The following is a 21,453-nucleotide window of genomic DNA, read 5'->3' on the forward strand; positions in this document are numbered from 1 at the left end:
GAGTGTGTTATGCCTTACACTTTTATGTAAACTTTAGCAGATAACACTGATGCTTCATGAGTGTTAGCCCTTGGCCATGCACACAGTAACTTGTACTTCTATGCATCGTTATAATCAGTAAAAAATATTTCTCTTATGCAGTGCCGTCCCAAAAAAATTGAGGCTTAAAGCATGTCAAAAGTCGTGTGGCCTTTATAGTAAGTTACCAAAACAATTATAGCAAAATGTATTATGGCGTCGCTCGAACCAGAGGAAATAGGAACACTAACTTCTTCACTATAACCATTTGATCTGCAATTAATTTTGGAACAATGTGGCCTATATTTTATTTTTCTAATATGTGGCCTAAAGCCATTGCTTCACCTGCTTTAATGCAGGGACGGGCCTGCTCTTATGGAGTATACAACACTAAAAAGTAAAAAACTTCAATTTTTTCATATCTTTTTAAATTTTTGTGTAATATAAATATGCTATATATTTTCTTTTACCAAAAAAAAACTGTGTAATATATACAGTTTTATTAAAACATTTAACGTTATATATGTAAAGTTGAGTATATAAGATAGATCCAAAGTTTATAAAATCCTTTAATGATAATAAATCTGGATTATATATTATGTGAGAGGAACACAAATGGTTTATCAAATTGAATATGTTGTATTACTCTACAAATAAGCTCCCTGATTCACATCAGCAAAAACTTAATTGCCCTCTTTCTCTCTAGCTCATTTTGTAATAATCTGAAGTTAGAGCAGCTGTAACGGGGGAACGTTGATGGTCCTTAGCGCATAATCATATGTTTTTCGGATTATAATAATATTATTTGAGCTGAATAAGCTAAGGATTAATCCTTACATAAGGATTTAAAGGTGTTGATCCTAGAGACGTGGCAGCGGATGATTCGTTGGGTCGGCTTTCGTCTTTCGTATACCAAAAAAAAAAAAAAATTATTTTCGACCGAAGCCGAGAAAAAAAGAAAAGCTCTCGAGGAAAGGCGAATTGGAACCGTCCCGCTACGAAGGTAGAATCGAACCCTTCTCTTGCCGATTTAGGGATTTAGATTAGGTTCGATGTTGTTTTCCTGTCAATTTAGTGTTCGGTTTTGTGTTTTCAATCGATTTGAGGATATTTACGTTTGAAATTAGGTTTTCGAAAAAATAGGTTTTCAATCGATTTGGGGTTCAGGTCGTTTGTAGTTAGGGTTTGAAAAGGATTTTGGTTTCAAACGATTTGGGGTTTAGGTCGTTTGTAGTTAGGGTTTTGTGTTTTCTGCTCAAGTGTTTTCGTTTGTTCTTAACTCGATCCCTCTGATTTGATAATTTTTGGTGATGATTTGTTGTCGTTTGTTCTTACTCGGGTTTTTAATTGATTTGATAATCTTCTCGTTTGTTCTTTTATCCTTTTACTCTGATTTAGTTTGCTTGAAAATTCATTGTTGATATTGTTTACATTCGTTTCTTGTTTGCAGATGGCAAATCCACATGAACCTCATTTCTTTAAGCCTCTGCTTCCTTGTTTCTACAGTGGCATCGTAAGAACCTCACTCTCTCTATTTGTTTACATTCGTTTATTGATTAGATGTATTTCTTGTTTGATTAACTTTGCCTTTTCTTGCAGACAATACCACTTGGCTTCTTCTCAAAGCACATAGAAGGGAAGACGAACCAGAAAACATGGAAACTAAGATCGGACGCTTCAGATAAAATTGGGAAGTGATACAAGAAGGCAGGAGACTCACTGGAGGTTGGAAAGATTTTGCCACAGCACATGACCTTCGAATCGGTGACATTGTCATCTTCAAACACGAAGGAGACATGGTGTTTCATGTCACTCCTTTTGGTCCTAGCTGTTGTGAGATTCAGTATACAGATCCTGACATCATCAAGGAAGAAGCCGACGCAGGTGATGCTGATGACAATGAGATTAGTAAGTTTCAATCAAAGTTCATCGTTTTGGTCGTAGCTGTTGTGAGATGTTTTGACGTGGAATTTTGGTTCTTTTATTTCAGGAGGAACAAGGGCAATGTCTTCTTTCTCATTTGACTACTGTTTTTTGGCGGAGGTCACTGCTTCAAATCTAGAAGAAGACAAACTTGTGAGTCAAATTTCAAACGTATAGACCATATTTAGTTAGTCAAATATATGGTTTGGTCTGTTCTGTGTCTTTACGTTCTGTGTTTGCAGTATCTTCCTGTGGAAGCTACGCAATCTACTGCTTTGAACAAACAATGCCAAGAGATAATACTTGTGAACAAAGAGAGAAATTCATGGACTGCGAGTTTGCGATTTAGCGAATCAGACGACATGTATTACATCAGAAGAGGCTGGAGAAAGTTCTGTCTTGATAACAGATGCGCCATAGGAGACTTATTTGTGTTCAATGTGGTTGGAGATGGGAAAACTACTCCATTAATGTGTGTATGTCCATAAAGGAAAGAGTGTTCTGAACTATTGAACACTTGAGCAGAAAGAATGGTGAGTCTTTAACTTGCTTGTTATTTCTTTTACTACATTGCTTGTGCTTTAACTTGTTTTGTCTTGTTCTGCAGCTCACATTGCTTCTAGCTCACGGGTGATTTAGGAGTGATTGTGACCGGAAATAGATATCTGTTTTGCTGTGTTTCCTCTCTATCAAACTTGTTTCCTCTCTAGCTAGTTATCTCTTTCGGTTTGTTTCGTCTCTATCAGAACTTGTTTCCTTTTCTTTCCTTTTGGTACTACTGTAAAATCTTGTTGCTACAACTCGAAGTTGCCACAAGTGTAATCGTGTTTCTTATCTTATATGCTTCTCTTATGTTGTTTTCGGCTAAGGCTAGTGTGTTAAACTTGAATTTGGCTTGTAAACATTTTTAAATTTGTATCAAACGTAGACATTTTTAAATTTCTATCATACTTATAGAAACCATATTAAATGAAACTTATATAGAAATTCTTTAGCTTATAGCTTATAAATTTTTTTCTTAAAAAATTACATTGTAAAACTTATAGTTTTTAAACTTATACATTTTTAAACTTCTCTTTTCTTGTATCTTTATTTTTAATCATGCAATTAATAAAATTTCAATTTCAATTTTTTAAAAAAAAATTATTCCTAAGGACTCCATCTTTGGAAACACCATTGGACGAGCAATTTTGATTCGAATCCTTAACTATTCAAACAACAACCAAAAAGGAAAAAAATTATTAAAAAAATGCTAAGGATTCATGGATTGGTCTCACCATTGCACATGCTCTTAGTATTAGAGGATAAGATATTATTCCTTAGGAAGAAGCACCAGGGTTTAAGCCCAACTCGTTCACAAATAACTAATGAGTGATGACTGGAGATGGAAGCGGTGATGTTGGAGGCTTCATGTCCAAGCATTTAAGTCACTCAGCTCACATAAGAAGTAATAACAATTGACCACACTTAACGTAGAATGCTTTACCTCATCTCTCTTAATCTCATATTGTGTAAGGTGACAAAAGTCTTAGTCTTGGCTGATCAGATGCATTGTCTTCTGTCACATTGGTTACAGTTTCTGCTTCTGGTACAGTAGGACGCTGAGTCGTACGTGTTCCTGCACAAACAACAAGCAAAACCTGAACCAGGTGAGCCAACTTCTAGCGTGCCCCAAATGTGAAATGCCAAATCTTTTATGGGATCCTAGAGTCTCCTATGCCCCTATTTCATAATTCTTTTTTTGAACAAAATCTAAATTCCCAAATTAAATCCTTCCCGGTTATCAAAACTAAACCCTAACCCCTCCTATGGATTAGTGAACCCATGGGCAAATATTTAAATTCTATACCTTTCAAATTCAAAAAAAATATATTTTTTTTTTTTGTCAGCAAACAAAACAGATTCATGTAGACTCTGCGAACCATTCCGGTAGCTCTGCATCCATATGGACGACAAACGACGGTTGCTTTCTTGCACTGCGTGTGAGACTGTCCGCCTTTGAGTTCTGTGTCCGTGGTATATGAATGATCTCTGAGCTGTTGAAACTCCTCTTTAAAACTTTTATGTCTTCCAAATAGCTTGCAAAGGCTGGCCACTCTTCTGGTTCCGACACCATCTTCACCAATTGAGCACTATCCGTTGCAAAAGTAACCCATGCTTGTCTAAGATTCCTCATACATTCCATTGCCCATATAAGGGCCTCTATCTCTGAGTGTAGTGGCGACTGACTCGCTCTCGTGTTCCTTGCTCCCATTAGTCCATCGTAGCCTTCCAGGGTACTATACCATCCTTGTCCTGAAAAACTATCCTCATTTTTCCAAGATCCGTCTGTAAAACACCATCTACCTGGTATACTCGTTATTATCGAAGATACATGAATTTGGGTGCGTTCCATGTCTTGAGTCTGAGAATTTTGTGCTTCCACCCAAAGTAACGATTCCGTTTCTGCCAGTTTGAGAGTATCTCTCGGGTCCATATCCAAATTGCTAAAAACTTTGTTGTTTCTACCTTTCCATATATACCAGAGAATCTAAGCAAATGAATGATCCTCCATTTCAGGAGAAACTCTGATTTTTAAAATCGTTTTAAAATCGTTTTTAATCATATTTTGATGATTTTTTCGAAAATATGGAAAACAACGTTTTTGGATTTTTGAAATATTTTTATCAAATTGTATAAATCAAATAAAAAATATTAACGTTTCCATTTTAATTTTATGATTTTTCGTTTGACATATAAAATTAAAAGAACAAAAAAGTCTTTTTGAGATTGTGTTATGAGATATAGAGGCATGAGAGGAGATGATTCGAGAGATTGCCACCTTCAATGTTGATGCATTGAAGATAAAACAGAACATTAATGCTAAAGCGATTCAATAAAATTTCGGGTCATGACAGGTTTTGCTTTGGTAAGGAGATAGTTCGGAATTGGAACATATCAAACAGTGAAAGCAGAGGGAAGAAAACAGTCAAAGGTATCTCTGTTGTTTTTAGGAAGATTCCTTCCATAGCTGGAGTAGCTGTTTAACTCATAACTAGATGATATCAAAGAATCAAACACTTAATAATCTCTGATATAAAAGAGGAAGATGCATTACAAATACAGCAAGACTTGAACCTAAAAGAAATTAGAGGGTCTGAAACTTAGCAGACAAGTACCAAACACATGACTAAACTAATCACCAACTGAAATTAAGACATGGACTCAACTGAAACCTATACACGACTCTTTAACAACCGAAACCCTAGCTCCTCTATTTTTTTTAGTGCTTGATTGGATCTCAGCAGATCAAATCTCCAGGTCTTGGTGGAGCCATAGTCATCATCATCATCATCGGTCCTCCTTGTCGTCTAGCATACCGTATGATCGCAGGAGGACAGTACATCTGATCTGGACTTAGTGGAATCACACTCCTCACGACTCTGTGCGGTGCAACAAAAAGATGTTTCAACAGATCCGCTGCGGTGGCTCTGCGTGAGGGCTGCACTTCCATCCACTTTCTAAAGAAGTCATTGGCCACTGGAGACACAAGTCTGGGAAGCCTCCATGGCGTAGCAATCTCCCATCTTCTTTGGACAGCCACCAAACATCTGAAGAACCACTCACCCTAGAGACCACATATCAACGGAAGGTCCGACCATATTCACTCCGTTGAGTCCCAAAGACTCAGGGGGCATGTACTGCGGCGGGCGAACCACCAGACAAAACCGACCTAGAAGAATCCGTGCCCGGTTCCTTGGATAAACCGAAATCGGCAAGCTTGAGATCCCACTGCTCTCCGAAAGTCTTGGAAGGGAAGAGAAGAACGTTGGCAGGCTTGATCACAGTGAACGTATCCCTGGGAGTGAAGAGCTTCGAGTCCTTGAAGGATCATAAGAGCATCACGTCCGATCATCATCTCTGGCATGGGTCTGCCAAGGAACTAGAGATCATGACGTTGTGGAGAGAACCTTTGGAGGCGAACTCCATGTTGATGTAGCAGCGGTCGAGATTGATCCCAACGTGAAGATTAGGACTAGTGGTTATGGTTGCGAAAACAGTGAAAGCAGGTTGGATCATAACTGCATTACAATACAACCAAAGAATATATAACTGGAGAAATGAGTATAAATGAAGAGAGTGTACCCAAACTAAAGAGAGACAACCAAGGACATGTCATTTTAGATGATCAACCCATTCATTTGAATTATCATCTTCTATTTGTCAATCATATGATATATGATATGATTTGTTCTGAACAATAATTAGATAACAAAGTTTTCTATCATTTAAATCTTTTTGCTAATGTTGATGTTTAATCGATAAGATTCAATGAATTCAACTTAACAAAAACGTAAAAAAATGTACACGCAGTGTTTACAAAATGTTAGAGAACATATATACTTAGATCAACTTTTTGTCATGAATCAACGTTGCTATTTGAGTTACAATAAGCTTCAACAATTTTTTTGAATACATTTTAAAAGGGATGCAACACGAGTAAAATAATGATATTGTGAAGAGTAACGAAAATTAGATACGGAAAAGTTGTTGGTCAAATCAATGATGTTCGTAGAGTTGTTGATCAAGCCAATGTTGTTGAGCTGCCGACATTCATATCGGAAATATAAATAGAACGAAAGAATAGTCTACTCAAGGACATAAATTAGTTTTGAATTTCATGTGTTCTTAGTGTGTTTATACATTGAATGTTGAATATTGTTGTTATTTTGAATCTCGACATTGCATTTTGAATTGGAATTAGTATTTTTGATTTTTCCATGATGTAAAATAAAGAAAAAGTGAAAACATCTTTTCTTTTTTTTTTGTCATCAAAGTGAAAACATCAAACTTTAATATAATGAAAAGCAAAAAAAAAATATTCAAATTTTCTTATAATTTTCATCACATTATTTTATCTACAACCTCTTCTGCTTTACATATATATTGTCGAGCTTAGTAACTTGGGCTTGTGATCCTAGTGGAGACAATAAGTTGATGGAACTTTGGACCAGTTTCTTTGAAGCGATCCGGTCTCTTGACCCGGGTGTGTGCGGGGTTATATATACTGAGCTCTTGCCCTCTTCTAATTTTTCAGAATTAAAATTTTACATAGTTTTGTCTAAATGCTAAAACGTAACTGACATACACCAGACAATTATATTTTAAAACCATATATAATCATCACATTATATTTTTTTACCACATCTTTTGAATTAGATGTAAAACATTTCCCCATTGAAAAATTTACATAGCTTGTCGGATCTCCAAAACATATACACTCTACAACTACCATATGTGTCATATGTAGATGCTTACATAACAAAATTCCAACAGAACTATTTTTTTTTGTCAACAACTTTACAAACTCATATAGACTCTGTAAACTATATCAGCCGTACCGCTCAATCCGCAGTCACCATTCAGAGCCATAGATTTAAAAAAAGAAGAATTTCAAGCCTACCCAATGATCTGGGGAGAAGCTTCCTAAGGTCGGCCTCGGTTTTGGGACAGGGATGACCCATCATTACTAAATGTCCTATTTAGATTAAAAAAGTTTGGATTCTTTTTTTAAGATAAAAAATATGAAATTTTTTTTGGACTTTTTTTCTTAAACTTAAAAACTTCAAAAAAAATTTTGGGGTCTAAGCGACCGTTTACTTTGCCTATGCTATGGGTCGGACCTACAGAGCTATTGAAAAATCTGATGATATTTGTGGTCTTCGGCTTTTTGTCTTGCAAGAGACTTTTGTGGTCTTCGGCTTTTTGTCTTGCAAGAGACTTTCATAAAGCCACCGTGGGTTTTCAGTACTATGAAGTCTTGGTTTTACTTGCTGCTTGTATGCTAAGAAGAAATTTTATTTTTTATGGTGCAAAAGGTAAATATCGACTGCATCTTCCTCTTCAATTGTAAACAATTAGAGACTGGGAAAACAAAACATATCAGATCATGGGATATAATCAGATCTAATCGAATAGATCTTACCTCGGAAAATATCGACATAGTTAGCGAGAGTCCACACCGGCGGCAACTAGGACATGGTTTCTGGCTGAGGAACTTCCGTGAACGAAAAGATAGAAACAACCCTAATCTTTTTGCTCTTTTCTTTTTCTTTTTTTTTAGGTTTAGCTAAAGGAGGAAACTTTGAATCAAGAAACATGTAAGATACCAGAACCAAAGGAGGAAACTTTGAATCAAGAAACCCTGAGAAGATAACAGAATCAGTAGTAGCAGATGAGATGAGTAGAGTTTGGTATCGTGTGCATGCATTCAGTGAGGTGTGAGACAAGCGGAGATATGAACTTATGACGAACACATAGAGGTTTGGTATTGAAGACAAGCAAGACTCGAGTCTAGCTACTATGTAAATGTCACCGGTATTACAAAAATGGTCAGAAGACGTAACCATACATTATTAGATAATGTAACCATAAGGGAGGAGCACAATAAGTTATATTTTACAAGACAAGTATTCAAACTGCATTGAAATAAACTAAAGAAAAAAACAAACAAGGGCAGTGACCATGAATAGCTTATTTCGAAGAAAGGAACATGAAAAGTCCAATCAGAACCAACTTCCTAATCTGGGATCCAAATATAACTCTGACGCTAATATGGACTTGGGCGGCTGAAAAAAGAGAGTGAAACCTTTCGATTTCACAGCTTCATAAACAGTCATGAAAAGAGGGTCTTCAAGAATGTCTTCGGAGAGTACAAGCAAGGTTGTTGGTTTGCTACGATGAGTCAATGCATTGAAAAGAATGAACTTTGCAATTTTTTGAATTCTGACACGCATATTTCCTGAAAAGAAAATAACACAGTTATTTTTATTTTAAAAAGATTATTGACAAAATATACATATTCCAGAATATTACCTTTGGGGATGATATCGACATGGAGACTGGAACCTAGATATTCTGTGATGAGATGTTGAGGGAGGGCATCCTCATCAGCAAACACCTTGGTAAAATTAGGAGGAGGAAGACCTCTAAGCATAAAAAATGCATCGATATTGGCAGCAGAGATGACAGGTTCCAAATCTTGAAGTGCTGCGGAATCCACGGCGTCCCAGATGGCATGTGTAGTATGAACTGCAAGTAAACAATTTTATTTAAATAACAAAAGAAGAAGAAAAAAGAAAAAACAGAATTATGATCAGATGAATCAATATATAGATCTAAAAAAAAAGAATTTCAAGCTTACCCCGTGATCTGACGAAGCTTCCGGCTACGTCTAAGGTCGGCATTGGGGTGTTGATGATTCTGATGGTGGTCTTGTTCTTTTTGTCAACATGTTGGCCGCCTTGTTGATCTACAGCTTGCAAGACACTTTCATAAAGCCACCGTGGGCTTTCAGTACAAAGGCTTGGTTCTACTTGCTGTTGGTATGCTAAGAAGATATTTTGTCTTCTATGGTGCAAAAGGTAAATATTATAGACTGCATCTTCCTCTTTGAAGTCCTCTGCGAGTACCATCAGATTTGAAGATGGATGATCCAGTGCACATATTAGCATGTCCACTGACATTCTATAATCTCTCGTGTCTGCAAAATAGATAGACAGATTACACACAATAAGTAGGAAAAAAAAAAGAGAGAGAGAGAGATAGGGTTTTACCCACCTGCAGGTTCGAAACAGAATCTGAATCCAGCAGACTCATAATCCTCCTTATAATCCTTCTGTATCTGGGATTCATGATTCGCGTACAACCATATAGACACGGGTCCCAAGTAACCCTTATTGAGAAGAGTTGACTTGATATTCTCATAAACCACATGGGGATCGAGACATGGAATTGGGAAATCATTGAGGTCCCAGAAGACACCTGTGTGTGCGGCTGCAAAGTTTCTGCTATAGGAAGTATTATGAGTAGTGACACGTGGATGGGAGAGAAGCGTAGAAGACACGCGTCACAAGATAAGGAGGTCGTTGAAGAAGTTTGTTACGAGGAAGAAAAAGAGAGTTTGAATAAAAGAGGAAGAGTAGATTCATTCGGATTATCCAGAAAAATGTATAATGTTTTCCTTCTTGATCTTTAGTTCTGAGAACTTGTGAGATAACTTTTCATAGCTTTTGAGTTGTTTCTTCTTGTAAACTCTTGGCGTGATTAGTCGATTCTTTGTGAATAACATTGGATCGTTTGTTACGGAGATCAGATTTCTATACCAAAGGTATCAGAGCCACACGAACCTCGGAAACAATGGCGGAGACGCGATCTCAAGCTCTGCTGAAAGGAACGACGACGCGTGAGTCGGAGGTAGCGATTTCCAGTTGATTTGACGCGTTGGAGAAGGCGATCGAGATTCAGAACGAAAAGAGCGCGCGAACGGACGAGAGTGTACGAGAGATGATCGAGACGTTTAAGCTGATGACGAACAACAATCCGATGAATCCGTCATCAAGTAACGCTCCGCAGCAAGATCTGTATCATCGTCATCGTCAGGGTCAACAAACTTATTACGCAGGTATGACGAGGCTTGCGAAGGTTGACTTTCCTCGATTTAACGGTGAAAATGTGAAGGAGTGGTTGTTTAAGGTAGAAGAGTTCTTTGGAATAGATAACACACCATTGGATCTCAAAGTGCGTTTGGCTTCGATTCATTTCGATCAATTAGCAGCAGCTTGGCATCAATCATTAGCTCAATCTGAACAAGATGCTTATGTTATCGAGGATTGGGAGCAGTATAAGGTGCTGTTGAAAGAGAGGTTTGAAGATGTTCTAGACGATCCTATTGCGGATTTGAAGAGATTACAAGAAACGGCGGGTATTGGTGATTATCATGCTAAATTTGAGCTTATTCGTACTCGTGTGAAGTTGAGTGAGAGTTATTTGGTTAGTGCGTACTTGGCTGGATTGAACAATGATACTCAGATGCATGTGAGGATGTTTCAACCTAAATCTGTGAGGGAATGTTGGTTATTGGGGCGTCTGTATGAGACTGCTCATCCCCGGAAGCTCTCCTCACAGAACTGGTCACAGGCGAAGAGTAACTCTTACACAAATAAAGGTCTATTGCAGACTCCAAAGCCTTCGGAAGTGATGAAGTACAATGAAGGAGCTGTCACACAGAAAGAGGGAGCGAAGCAACCGAAAATTTTTTTATCTAATGAAGAGATGAGTGATAGAAGAGCGAAGGGTCTGTGTTATTATTGTGATGAAAAATATACTCCAGGGCATTATCTGAAGCATAAAAAGACTCAGCTTTACTTACTAGAGTCTGAGGAGAATGAAGAGTTCTTTGAAGCGGAGGAAGGGGTTGCACAGATTGATGAGGAAGGTGATATTGCTCATATTTCCGTTAATGCAGTCGCGGGTGTCACTGAGAATTACAGAACAATGAAGGTCCGTGGTCTACATGGTAAACGCACTCTTTACATCCTTATTGACTCGGGCTCCACACATAATTTCATGGATCCAAGTATTGCTGAGAAGTTGGGATGTGAGATCAAGCCACCTCGTATGAAAAGAGTTGCGGTAGCTGATGGGGGAAAATTGATGGTTAAAGGAACTGTAGAACAATTTGAGTGGCGTTTTCAAAATGCTACTTTCCAGCAGGATATGATGTTGATTCCTTTGGGCAATTGTGATATGGTTTTGGGGGTGCAGTGGCTTTCCTTGTTTGGACCAATAACTTGGGATTTCATGAAGTTGGAGATGCAATTCAAATATCTTAACAAGAGAGTCGTATTACATGGGCTAAAGGAGGGAATAGTGACGGAAGTAAAGGGTAAAAAGGTGACTCTGTCAGGGGATGATGCGCAAATATCTTTGATTTACATCAACCCAGTGGAGGAAGGAGTAGAATCTGAGTTGTTTTCAGTAGGAGTGAGTGCTGATACACCAGAACTAGGGTCAGTAGGAGTGAGTGCTGATACACCAAGACAGTTTTCAGTAGGAGTGAGTGCTAATACAAAAGGAGTAGAATCTGAGTTGTTTTCAGTAGGAGTGAGTGCTGATCCATCAGAACTGTTTTCAGTAGGAGTGAGAGCTGATACTCCAGCAATGTTTTCAGTAGGAGTGAGTGCTGATAGCAGAGCTGGTAGTAAGGAAACAGATTTTGGTTTGAAAAACTTATTAGGAGACTATAAGGATATATTCGAGGAACCAACAACACTTCCTCCATACCGTGTGAACCATGATCACAAAATACCTTTGATGGATGGTTCAAACCCAGTCAATCAACGTCCTTACCGTTATGCTCTATATCAGAAGACAGAGATTGATAAGATGGTTCAGAGTTTATTGGATGCAGGCACGATTACGAACAGTTCTAGTCCTTATGCATCTCCGGTAGTTCTTGTCAAGAAGAAGGATAATACATGGAGATTGTGTGTTGATTACAGAAACCTCAACAGCATGACAATTAAGGATATGTTTCCTATTCCGCTGATCGAAGATTTAATGGATGAGTTGGGAGGTTCTTCTGTATATTCTAAGATTGACTTACGTGCAGGTTATCACCAAGTGCGTATGGATCCTAAGGATACACACAAGACTGCATTCAAGACGCATAGTGGTCACTATGAGTACAGGGTCATGCCATTTGGACTCACCAATGCCCCTGCTACATTTCAGAGTCTGATGAATTCGGTTTTCAAACCTTTCCTCAGGAAATTTGTTCTCATCTTCTTTGATGATATACTCATCTACAGCAACTCTTTGGAGGAGCATAGTCAGCATCTCCGACAAGCATTTGAGGTTATGAGAGCAAATAACTTGTTTGCCAAGCGAAGTAAATGTGATTTTGCTACTTCTCGTGTTGAGTATTTAGGGCACTTTATCGAAGCTAAGGGCATCTCTACAGACCCAAGCAAGATCAAAGCTATTCAGGAGTGGCCAGAACCTAAAGCTTTGAAACAACTGCGGGGGTTTCTGGGTCTCGCCGGATATTATAGGAGATTTGTCCAGAGCTTTGGAAGTATTGCGAGACCACTTACCATGCTAACCAAAAAAGACTCTTTTGCGTGGTCTCAGGAAGCTCAGGAAGCTTTTGACAAGTTGAAGTCTGCTCTGTGCAACGCCCCTGTATTAGCATTACCTGATTTCAAGAAACAGTTTGTTGTTGAAACTGATGCGTGTGGAAGTGGTATAGGAGCTGTGTTGATGCAGGAAGGTCATCCTATCGCATATATAAGTAGGCACTTGAAAGGCCAACAACTACATTTGTCTATTTACGAAAAGGAGTTGTTAGCAGTGGTCTTCACAGTTCAAAAATGGAGACACTATCTTCTTCATGATCATTTCATCATTCGAACTGATCAGCGAAGTTTGAAGTATTTGTTGGAACAGAGGTTAAACACTCCAATCCAACAACAATGGTTGCCTAAGTTGATGGAGTTTGACTATGAGATTCAGTATAGGCAGGGGAAAGACAATTTGGCTGCGGATGCGTTATCAAGGGTTGAAGGCTCTGAAGTGTTGAGTATGGCTCTGTCAGTCATGGAGTGTGACTTGATGAAGCAAATTCAGGAGAGTTACAGGGAAGATGTGGCTATTATGGAGGTGATTGAATCTTTAAAAAAGAAACATGACGCTAAAAAGCATTTCACATGGTCTCAAGGTACATTGCGAAGGAAGAGTAAATTGGTTATACCTGCAGTATTACAATTGCGGAATACAATATTGGAGTGGTTACATGAGTCGAGCAGTGCAGGTCATTCAGGACGCGATGCCACTTATCAGAGAGTGAAGAGTTTGTTTTATTAGAAAGGAATGAATAAGGACATACAAAGTTACATAAGGCGTTGTGCAGTGTGTCAACAATGCAAGCACGAGACAGTGGCTTCTCCAGGTTTGATTCAGCCGCTTCCTATTCCAACAGCTATTTGGTCAGATATTTCGATGGATTTTATAGATGGGCTTCCTAAATCTTTCGGAAAATCTGTGGTTCTTGTGGTCGTCGATAGACTCAGTAAAGCTGCTCACTTTATTGCCCTCAGTCATCCTTACACTGCAGTTTCGGTTGCTCAAGCATTCTTGGATACCGTCTATCGCTTACATGGGTTACCTCAATCGATTGTCAGTGACAGAGACTCGGTGTTTTTGAGCGAATTTTGGAGAGAATTATTTACTCTACAAGGTGTTTCTTTAAACTACTCCACAGCTTATCATCCTCAGAGTGATGGTCAAACTGAAGTGGTGAATAAGTGTTTAGAGACATACTTAAGGTGTATGACGAGTGAGCGACCGCATCTTTGGAGTAAATGGCTTCCTTTAGCCGAGTACTGGTACAATACAACGTACCATACATCTACACAACTCACCCCTTTTGAGGCAGTGTATGGTCGTCCACCTCCGGTTCATTTACCTTATCTTCCAGGTGAATCCAAGGTTGACGTCGTGGCCAAATCCTTACAGGAGCGCGAGAGCATGATCTTGTTGTTACAATTCCATCTGTTACGTGCTCAGCATCGTATGAGGCAAAATGAAGACTTGCATCGCACGGAACGTAGTTTTGACATTGGAGATTATGTTTATGTCAAACTACAACCGTATCGACAACAATCTGCAGTGGTCAGGTCTAACAACAAGTTGGCTCCAAAGTTCTTTGGTCCCTACAAAATTCTTGATCGCTGTGGCTCTGTTGCGTACAAATTGGAGTTACCACCATCCTCTCTCATTCATCCGGTTTTTCACGTTTCACAACTTAAGGTGTTGGTTGGTAATGTGCATTCTTCAACAGTGTTACCTACAGTCCTTGACGATGTGTTACTTAAGCAGCCGGTACGCATTTTGGAGAGGAAGATGGTTAAGAGACAGGACAAGGCAGCCACACAGGTTTTGGTTCAGTGGGCCAATCAAGGAGAGGAAGAAGCTACTTGGGAGTTTCTCTATGATTTCCAGAAGAAGTTTCCTTCTTTTGAACCTTGAGGTCAAGGTTCTCTTAACAGGGAGGATTTGCTATAGGAAGTATTATGAGTAGTGACACGTGGATGGGAGAGAAGCGTAGAAGACACGCGTCACAAGATAAGGAGGCCGTTGAAGAAGTTTGTTACGAGGAAGAAAAAGAGAGTTTGAATAAAAGAGGAAGAGTAGATTCATTCGGATTATCCAGAAAAATGTATAATGTTTTCCTTCTTGATCTTTAGTTCTGAGAACTTGTGAGATAACTTTTCATAGCTTTTGAGTTGTTTCTTCTTGTAAACTCTTGGCGTGATTAGTCGATTCTTTGTGAATAACATTGGATCGTTTGTTACGGAGATCAGATTTCTATACCAGTTTCACAAAACAATAATAACCGATTAGAGACTGGGAAAACAAAACATATCAGACGTATTAGGTCAAAAGTGTTTTGGACCAAGTTTATTATAACTCCAATCAAGCAACATAACAGTGACAGTAAAAACACAATTACACAAGTTTTAGTTCCCGTGAAAACTAGTTTTATTCCACAACTAAGTGACAGTAAAACACACAATTATTCTCTAACCGTCCCCAAGCCGTACCAATGATGTCCCCGTGAAGTATCAGTCCCCGAAACGTTTCCCGTATCGGTACCTAAATAGACGTCCCCGTGCTACATAGATATCAGATCATGGGATATAATTTGACTAGACTCGACCTAGATTCGACCTCTATTTTTACTACCATAATCAGATCTAATCGAATAGATCTTACCTGGGAATGTATTGGCATAGTGAGCAGAAGGCAACACCAGCGGCAAATAGGACATGGTTTCTGGCTAAGGGCTGAGAGAAACTTCTGTGAATGAAAAGATAGAAACAACCTAATATGTGTCCGCGGCAGATCTCTATTTGCTCTTTTCTTCTCTCTTTTTTTCTTTTTAGGGTTAGCTATAAACCATGTCTATATATGCGTTGCTTTGTTGTGAACAATTTGTTTTAGACTGAATATTTTGTGTTATTATTAATCATCCTTATATAAGGATTACAAGATAGAGATAAATGGAAAGATTATTTATCCTAATCCTACATAAAATAGGAAATCTACTAAATACATAAAAGGAAAGATAACATCTAATAGGAAAAGAAAACCTCCTTTTCTCCAAGCTTGTGGTCGCCTCTCTCTCTCCTGAAGTCGGCTCTCTCTCTCTCCTCTTGGACACGGCCGCGGTTGGGCCTGGTCGTGGCCTGATGGATCTTCTCTTCTTGTCTTGGTTAATGGCAATCCACATTATTCATAACACTCCCCCTTGGATGCCATAACCATACAGGATTTGTAGTACGCTCAATGTTGCCTCATTAAAACCTTATCAGGAAAACCCAGTGGGACAAAACCATGATGAAAGAAAAAGAGTACAACACGCACTATTCCTCCTGATGTGAACCTCAGTGTACGTTCTGCATTCCACGCATCTAATGCGTGATCTATCATGTCTGTATAGGAAGGGAGAAATCGGCCAGTTTCATTACTGAACCGTAATTGAGACCACTTAGACCTCTCAGGTCGTTTCTCATGTCCTTTGACATCGAGTGTCCCGGTAAAGCATGTGTGCTAAACAATGTGAACCACATTGTCCTTGGGGATCACTTGTTGGTCTTTACAAAACGTGTTTGCATGTGTCCATGGTCTAGACGTGATCGTCGACCACCAAACTCTTTACTTTGCTATTCATGATTACCATTCGGCCATGTATCAATCTGGCCGATCAATGTCCAGGTCATAGACCTTGTCTTATACATGTCTACTACTTTATGTTATGAGTGTTCAAGATCAATGATCTTTGCTGTGGCTCTTAGGCCGAACACACTCATGGATGTGGACATTGATTCCTTTGCCTTAGGTAATGCCATATGATGGCGTCTCATGACCTCAGTTGCTGTGGATCATATAACACGCTAAGTATACATTATTAGGTCATGGACTTCGGCTTTCACGAGCTTAGGGACTACAACTTCTTTTGTATCCGTTTGATTAACTATCTCCTCTCAATCTTATGACCAAGTCTTTGTATGGGTTATACAGCAGCAGACGGTTCTACTAAGCCGGATCCTTACTTAAAGGATCTGATTGTCGGATCACAACCTGATGGTTGATCTTTCCTACTAGCTCGTGATCGAGAAGAATAAGGGCCGGATGTCTTTAGTCAAAGGGTCGGACACCTTTTGCTGAATAGCCGGACGCCCTTGGACGGACAGGGCCGGACGTCTTTAGTTTGAAGGACCGGATGCTCTCAGCCAATGTGCTGGACGCCTACAGATATGTTCTGTGTCATTCTTCTAACCTCTTTTAGGTTTAGTATAAGCATAAGGAATTTATTTATAAATTCTCATAAGTATATGGACTGTTATTGGATTGTCTTTTACATAACTCCAAGATCAATGATCATGTGTGATCAATTTCTTTTACATACTATATGCATCTGCTTTTATTTCAGTCCATCAATCAGCTTAGGAACAAAGCTGTTCTCTTATTTTATATTATCTTATCCAGTGATCCATATGCTGCTTACTACATCAGTGTATCTATTTTCTTTCTTATGACCAAACCATTTGTCAATTTCGAATTCTGTAGTAGCATTCACCACATAGGAGTTCATCTCCTTATAATCTGTTCCTTTTGATCTCTGTGAGTACCTTGTGTAACAAGCTATATCTAATGCTGTTAATATGAAGACATGGACACTCTAGGCCATGTGATTTATATGTCTTCTCTCACGGTTTCTTTATCTCACAAGATCCATCTATTTCACTGGTTTTATCGGATAGCGTTTCTGTATATGTACATGGCCAATACGCTCATCTCTCTTTTAGATACTTTGAACCTCCACGTTTATCTTTCTAATCTTTATAATCTTTTATGATTGTATGATTGTATGATGAGTACTCATTCGTGGGTTCATGATCCTCGTTCATGTTCAAGTGCTATTCTCTTATGCATCCTTATATAGATGTTCATGTGTGTGTCTACACTTTCATATGGTTCCATTATGTTCCAGACATGATTTGATCATTTTGAGATTTCATTATCCAGGACCTTTGTTAGCTAGTAGCTTGGCGTCCCAAGCCACTTGATTTGGTACCTTAGATGTGTAGCTGCGCAGCCTTTTCTCAATGTCTGTATGGTTTCTCTTATAACTTCGGATCTATCATTCTATGCACCTTTTCTTTCTATCCGAGTTTCCTTAATCTTATGGAACATCTACGATCTATTATCCAAAGACATGATTTGATCTATTATCCTATGGATTTTAGTTTAGAGATTTATCTTTTAGGGTTTCAATCTTTACAAAACAACCAGGTTCGATTCATGTTCTCAGAATTAGGATTACCTTTGTTTTGCAGATTGTAGAAACCGGACCTCCAAGATGGACTGATAAACCTCGGACGCGAGCTGGACGGACGGTGCCTCCTATCGGGTCGCGAGCTGCTTCCTTTGCGAGTGGCTGAGCAGAAGCTGGTTGATTGGGAACACGAGCTGGCTATGTTGCGAACAGGAAGCTGAGGTTGTCTAGGATCAGGAACGCTTAAGGGCTTTAGCTGATCGGGAGTTTGCAAGCCGGAACGCAAGCAAGAACAAGTTAGGCTTCTTCGGGATTAGATCTTTGCACCAACTCCTCTCAGCTCATGAAACAATAAATAAGGAGTATTAGATTACATGAACACCATAATCTGAACAAGATATCATCAAAATACTAAGGTATGATAAACTTATCTTTCATAGGATTTGAAATTGGTTAGAAAATCTTGTAGGTTCGGATTAGGGTTCCAAAGAGCTAAGTCGGCGCCGTGTATTGTTTCTGCGAGTGTGGGCGCGTCTCAGATCGGATCGACAAACGGTTTACGCTGATGGATTCGTCTCGTCTGGTTCGTCGGGGTTGGAGAGATCGCTCGATTTGAAGTTCCGCCTGATTTAGGGTTTATGTGTGACGGATTTTAGGTTGGGGTTTTGTCTCAGGGTTTGGAGTCTATCGTGCTGATAACGTGTTGTGAACAATTCGTTTTAGACTGAATATTTCGTGTTATTATTAATCATCAAAAGGGGTTCCTTATATAAGGATTACAAGATAGAGATAAATAGAAAGAGTACTTATCCTAACCCTACATAAAATAGGAAATCTACTAAATACATAAAAGGAAAGATAACATCTAATAGGAAAAGGAAAGGGTTTCCTTTTCTTCAAGCTTGTGGTCGCCTCTCTCTCTCCTGAAGTCGGCTCTCTCTCTCTCTCTCCTCTTGGACACGACCGCGGTTGGGCCTGGTCGTGGCCTGATGGATCTTCTCTTCTTGTCTTTGTTAATGGCAATCCACATTATTCATAACATGCTTCATATTCTTTGAATACTGGCCTGTGCTGTGCCGGCCCCTGCACAAAATAAGCCTAGTTTATATAACTTGTGGTTGTTTGTTTTATCAAATATTAAAACTAGACAGTTTATTTTTAGTTGAATAAAAAGAAACTATAAAATAGTACAAATTTATATTTATCATCATGGATCATGTTACCCTAATAGTATAAGAAAGTATGCAATTGAAGTTAACAGACGTTTTAGAAAGAAAATTACCATTTGGTCGGCTAAAACCATCTTAAATATGATTTTAGAATTCAGTTTCTTACGTGTGTCTCGCTTACGTTAATTCTTACTTGATGATTAGTTACAAAGGTACCTTTAATGAATATTATATTTAATAATAATTGTTATTATGAAAATATTTAATAATTTATGTCAGTTAAATTTTAAATTTTAGTTTCGTTTTTTTATATATTTCCAAATAAAATATATAATAAAAAACAATAATATTATTTGAGAAGTCAGTTTCTTACGTCTCGCGCTCACGTTAATTCTTACGATGGTTAATTATAAAGATGCCTTTAATAAAGTAAAATATTATATCTAAGAATAATGTACTCAAAAAATATTTAATAATTTATGCCAATTAAAATTTTAATTTTAGTTTCCTTCTTTATATCTTATTATATAAAACTTGGTTCTTCAAACTGTTATTATTATTATTGTTATTATTATTTTTCATTATAATGTTTGTTTTAAAATATAGTCCATTTGTTCTTAAATGTGGGATGTTTTACAAAATTTTGATGTTCTAATATATAAGATGTTTTCATTTTCCTAGGTAATTTTTACTTTATTAAAAACTATATACCCAATCATATTTTAATAGTCTATTTTGTAATTGGTTGAATATCATTAATTTATAGTTTTAATAATAATTTCTAGACAAAAAGTAGTTTTCTTAATATGTGTATTTCTACCTAAACATTTTATATTTAGGAACAAAGTGAGTATTAAAGATAGAGAATTATAAAAGATAAACATTAACTTTTAAGAAAAAAATGTTAAACAAAAACGAATTGTAGAATCCTACAAGTCCAATAAATTATTTAGTAAAAACATGAAAAAAATATTACTTTTTTTAAGCGTAATTAAAAGAAAATTGTAAAAATAATGTTATTATTTTCTTATAAGTAAATAACTTTATTTTTTAATAGATAATTGTATGTTAATAAATTATGACTAAAAATAGCTACAAATATTTCATATTTATATTTATGTTTGAGATTCCACATATTATTTTCACAAAATACAATAGTATTTACATGCACTATATTACCTGAGTATTTTCTTTTAATTTTTTGATACAACTCAACTTTTTATTATCTTTATTACAGCTTATGATGCTAGCATAACTTTTAATTTTGATGTTATTGTCGTGCATGAGTATATGTAAATATGTATTTGTATGTATAAAAAATATATAATTAATTAAACATTTTTTTTCAATTAAAAAGAAAATATTTGTATAAAAATCTATAAGAAATAAAATAATTAATTTTCTTTTTATAAGCATAAATAAAATAAAAACATAAAATTAATCTTATTTTTCTTATAATTAACTACCTTTACTTTTTAATAATTTTGTGTTAAAAAATACTATAAACCAAAATTAACTTCAAATATTTCACCTATTATGTATGATTGTGATATGTGTCAATTAAAAAAATTAGTGTCAATAAAAACTTCCATTATATGAAAATAACTTCTTCTTTTCCTAAAAACTTAAATAAAAGAGATTTTTAAAATAAAATTCTTTTCTAATCTTAACCATTTAAGAATTTTCCCTTTTTTTAGATTGTGACTAGAAAGAATTGTAAAATTTTATTTAATAGTAATTTTTACTTCAAAAATTTAATGATAAACATGATAGGAATAATTATTCAATTAACAAGAAAAATTATAAAAATATTAATGATATTGAAAAAAAAACGATTTAAAAGTTGCAACTTTTAAAAATAATTAATATTAACTGGAAATAGTTATTTGATAGAAATTTTATTTCTTTAAATCCTAGACAAAATATAATAGTAAAAGATTATGTAATATTAATTTCTTTTTCTAAAATCCTACAAAACTGTAAAAGAATATTTGATAGTTTTTTCCTTTTTATAAAAAAAATCCTAAACAAAAGAAATATATGTCATATTTTTAAGTCCTAACCAAAAGAGAATTGTAAAATTTTATTTGATATTATTTTTAAGAGAATGTTTGATGATGAGCATGATACTAAAACTTATTTAATTAACAAAAGAAGTGTAAAATTAGTATTCATATGAAT

General features: G+C 36.8%; 2 protein-coding genes across 2 annotated transcripts; both read right to left on the reverse strand.

Annotated features, from left to right (window-relative positions):
- Positions 1–5,221: 5,221 nt before the first annotated feature.
- Positions 5,222–6,000, reverse strand: LOC106425250. Its single transcript, XM_022693991.2, has 3 exons — positions 5,878–6,000; positions 5,623–5,802; positions 5,222–5,548 (listed from the first exon to the last, which is right to left on the reverse strand). Exons 1-3 carry the CDS (start codon positions 5,998–6,000, stop codon positions 5,222–5,224), a joined length of 630 nt encoding a protein of 209 aa, XP_022549712.2.
- Positions 6,001–8,323: 2,323 nt separating this feature from the next.
- Positions 8,324–15,910, reverse strand: LOC111200637. Its single transcript, XM_022691870.2, has 5 exons — positions 15,538–15,910; positions 9,541–9,756; positions 9,125–9,463; positions 8,797–9,012; positions 8,324–8,722 (listed from the first exon to the last, which is right to left on the reverse strand). Exons 1-5 carry the CDS (start codon positions 15,590–15,592, stop codon positions 8,487–8,489), a joined length of 1,062 nt encoding a protein of 353 aa, XP_022547591.2. The 5' UTR covers positions 15,593–15,910; the 3' UTR covers positions 8,324–8,486.
- Between the last annotated feature and the right edge of the window lie 5,543 nt (positions 15,911–21,453).

The sequence above is a fragment of the Brassica napus genome, chromosome A1 (assembly GCF_020379485.1).
Source record: "Brassica napus cultivar Da-Ae chromosome A1, Da-Ae, whole genome shotgun sequence".
In the NCBI taxonomy this organism is placed as follows: domain Eukaryota; kingdom Viridiplantae; phylum Streptophyta; class Magnoliopsida; order Brassicales; family Brassicaceae; genus Brassica; species Brassica napus.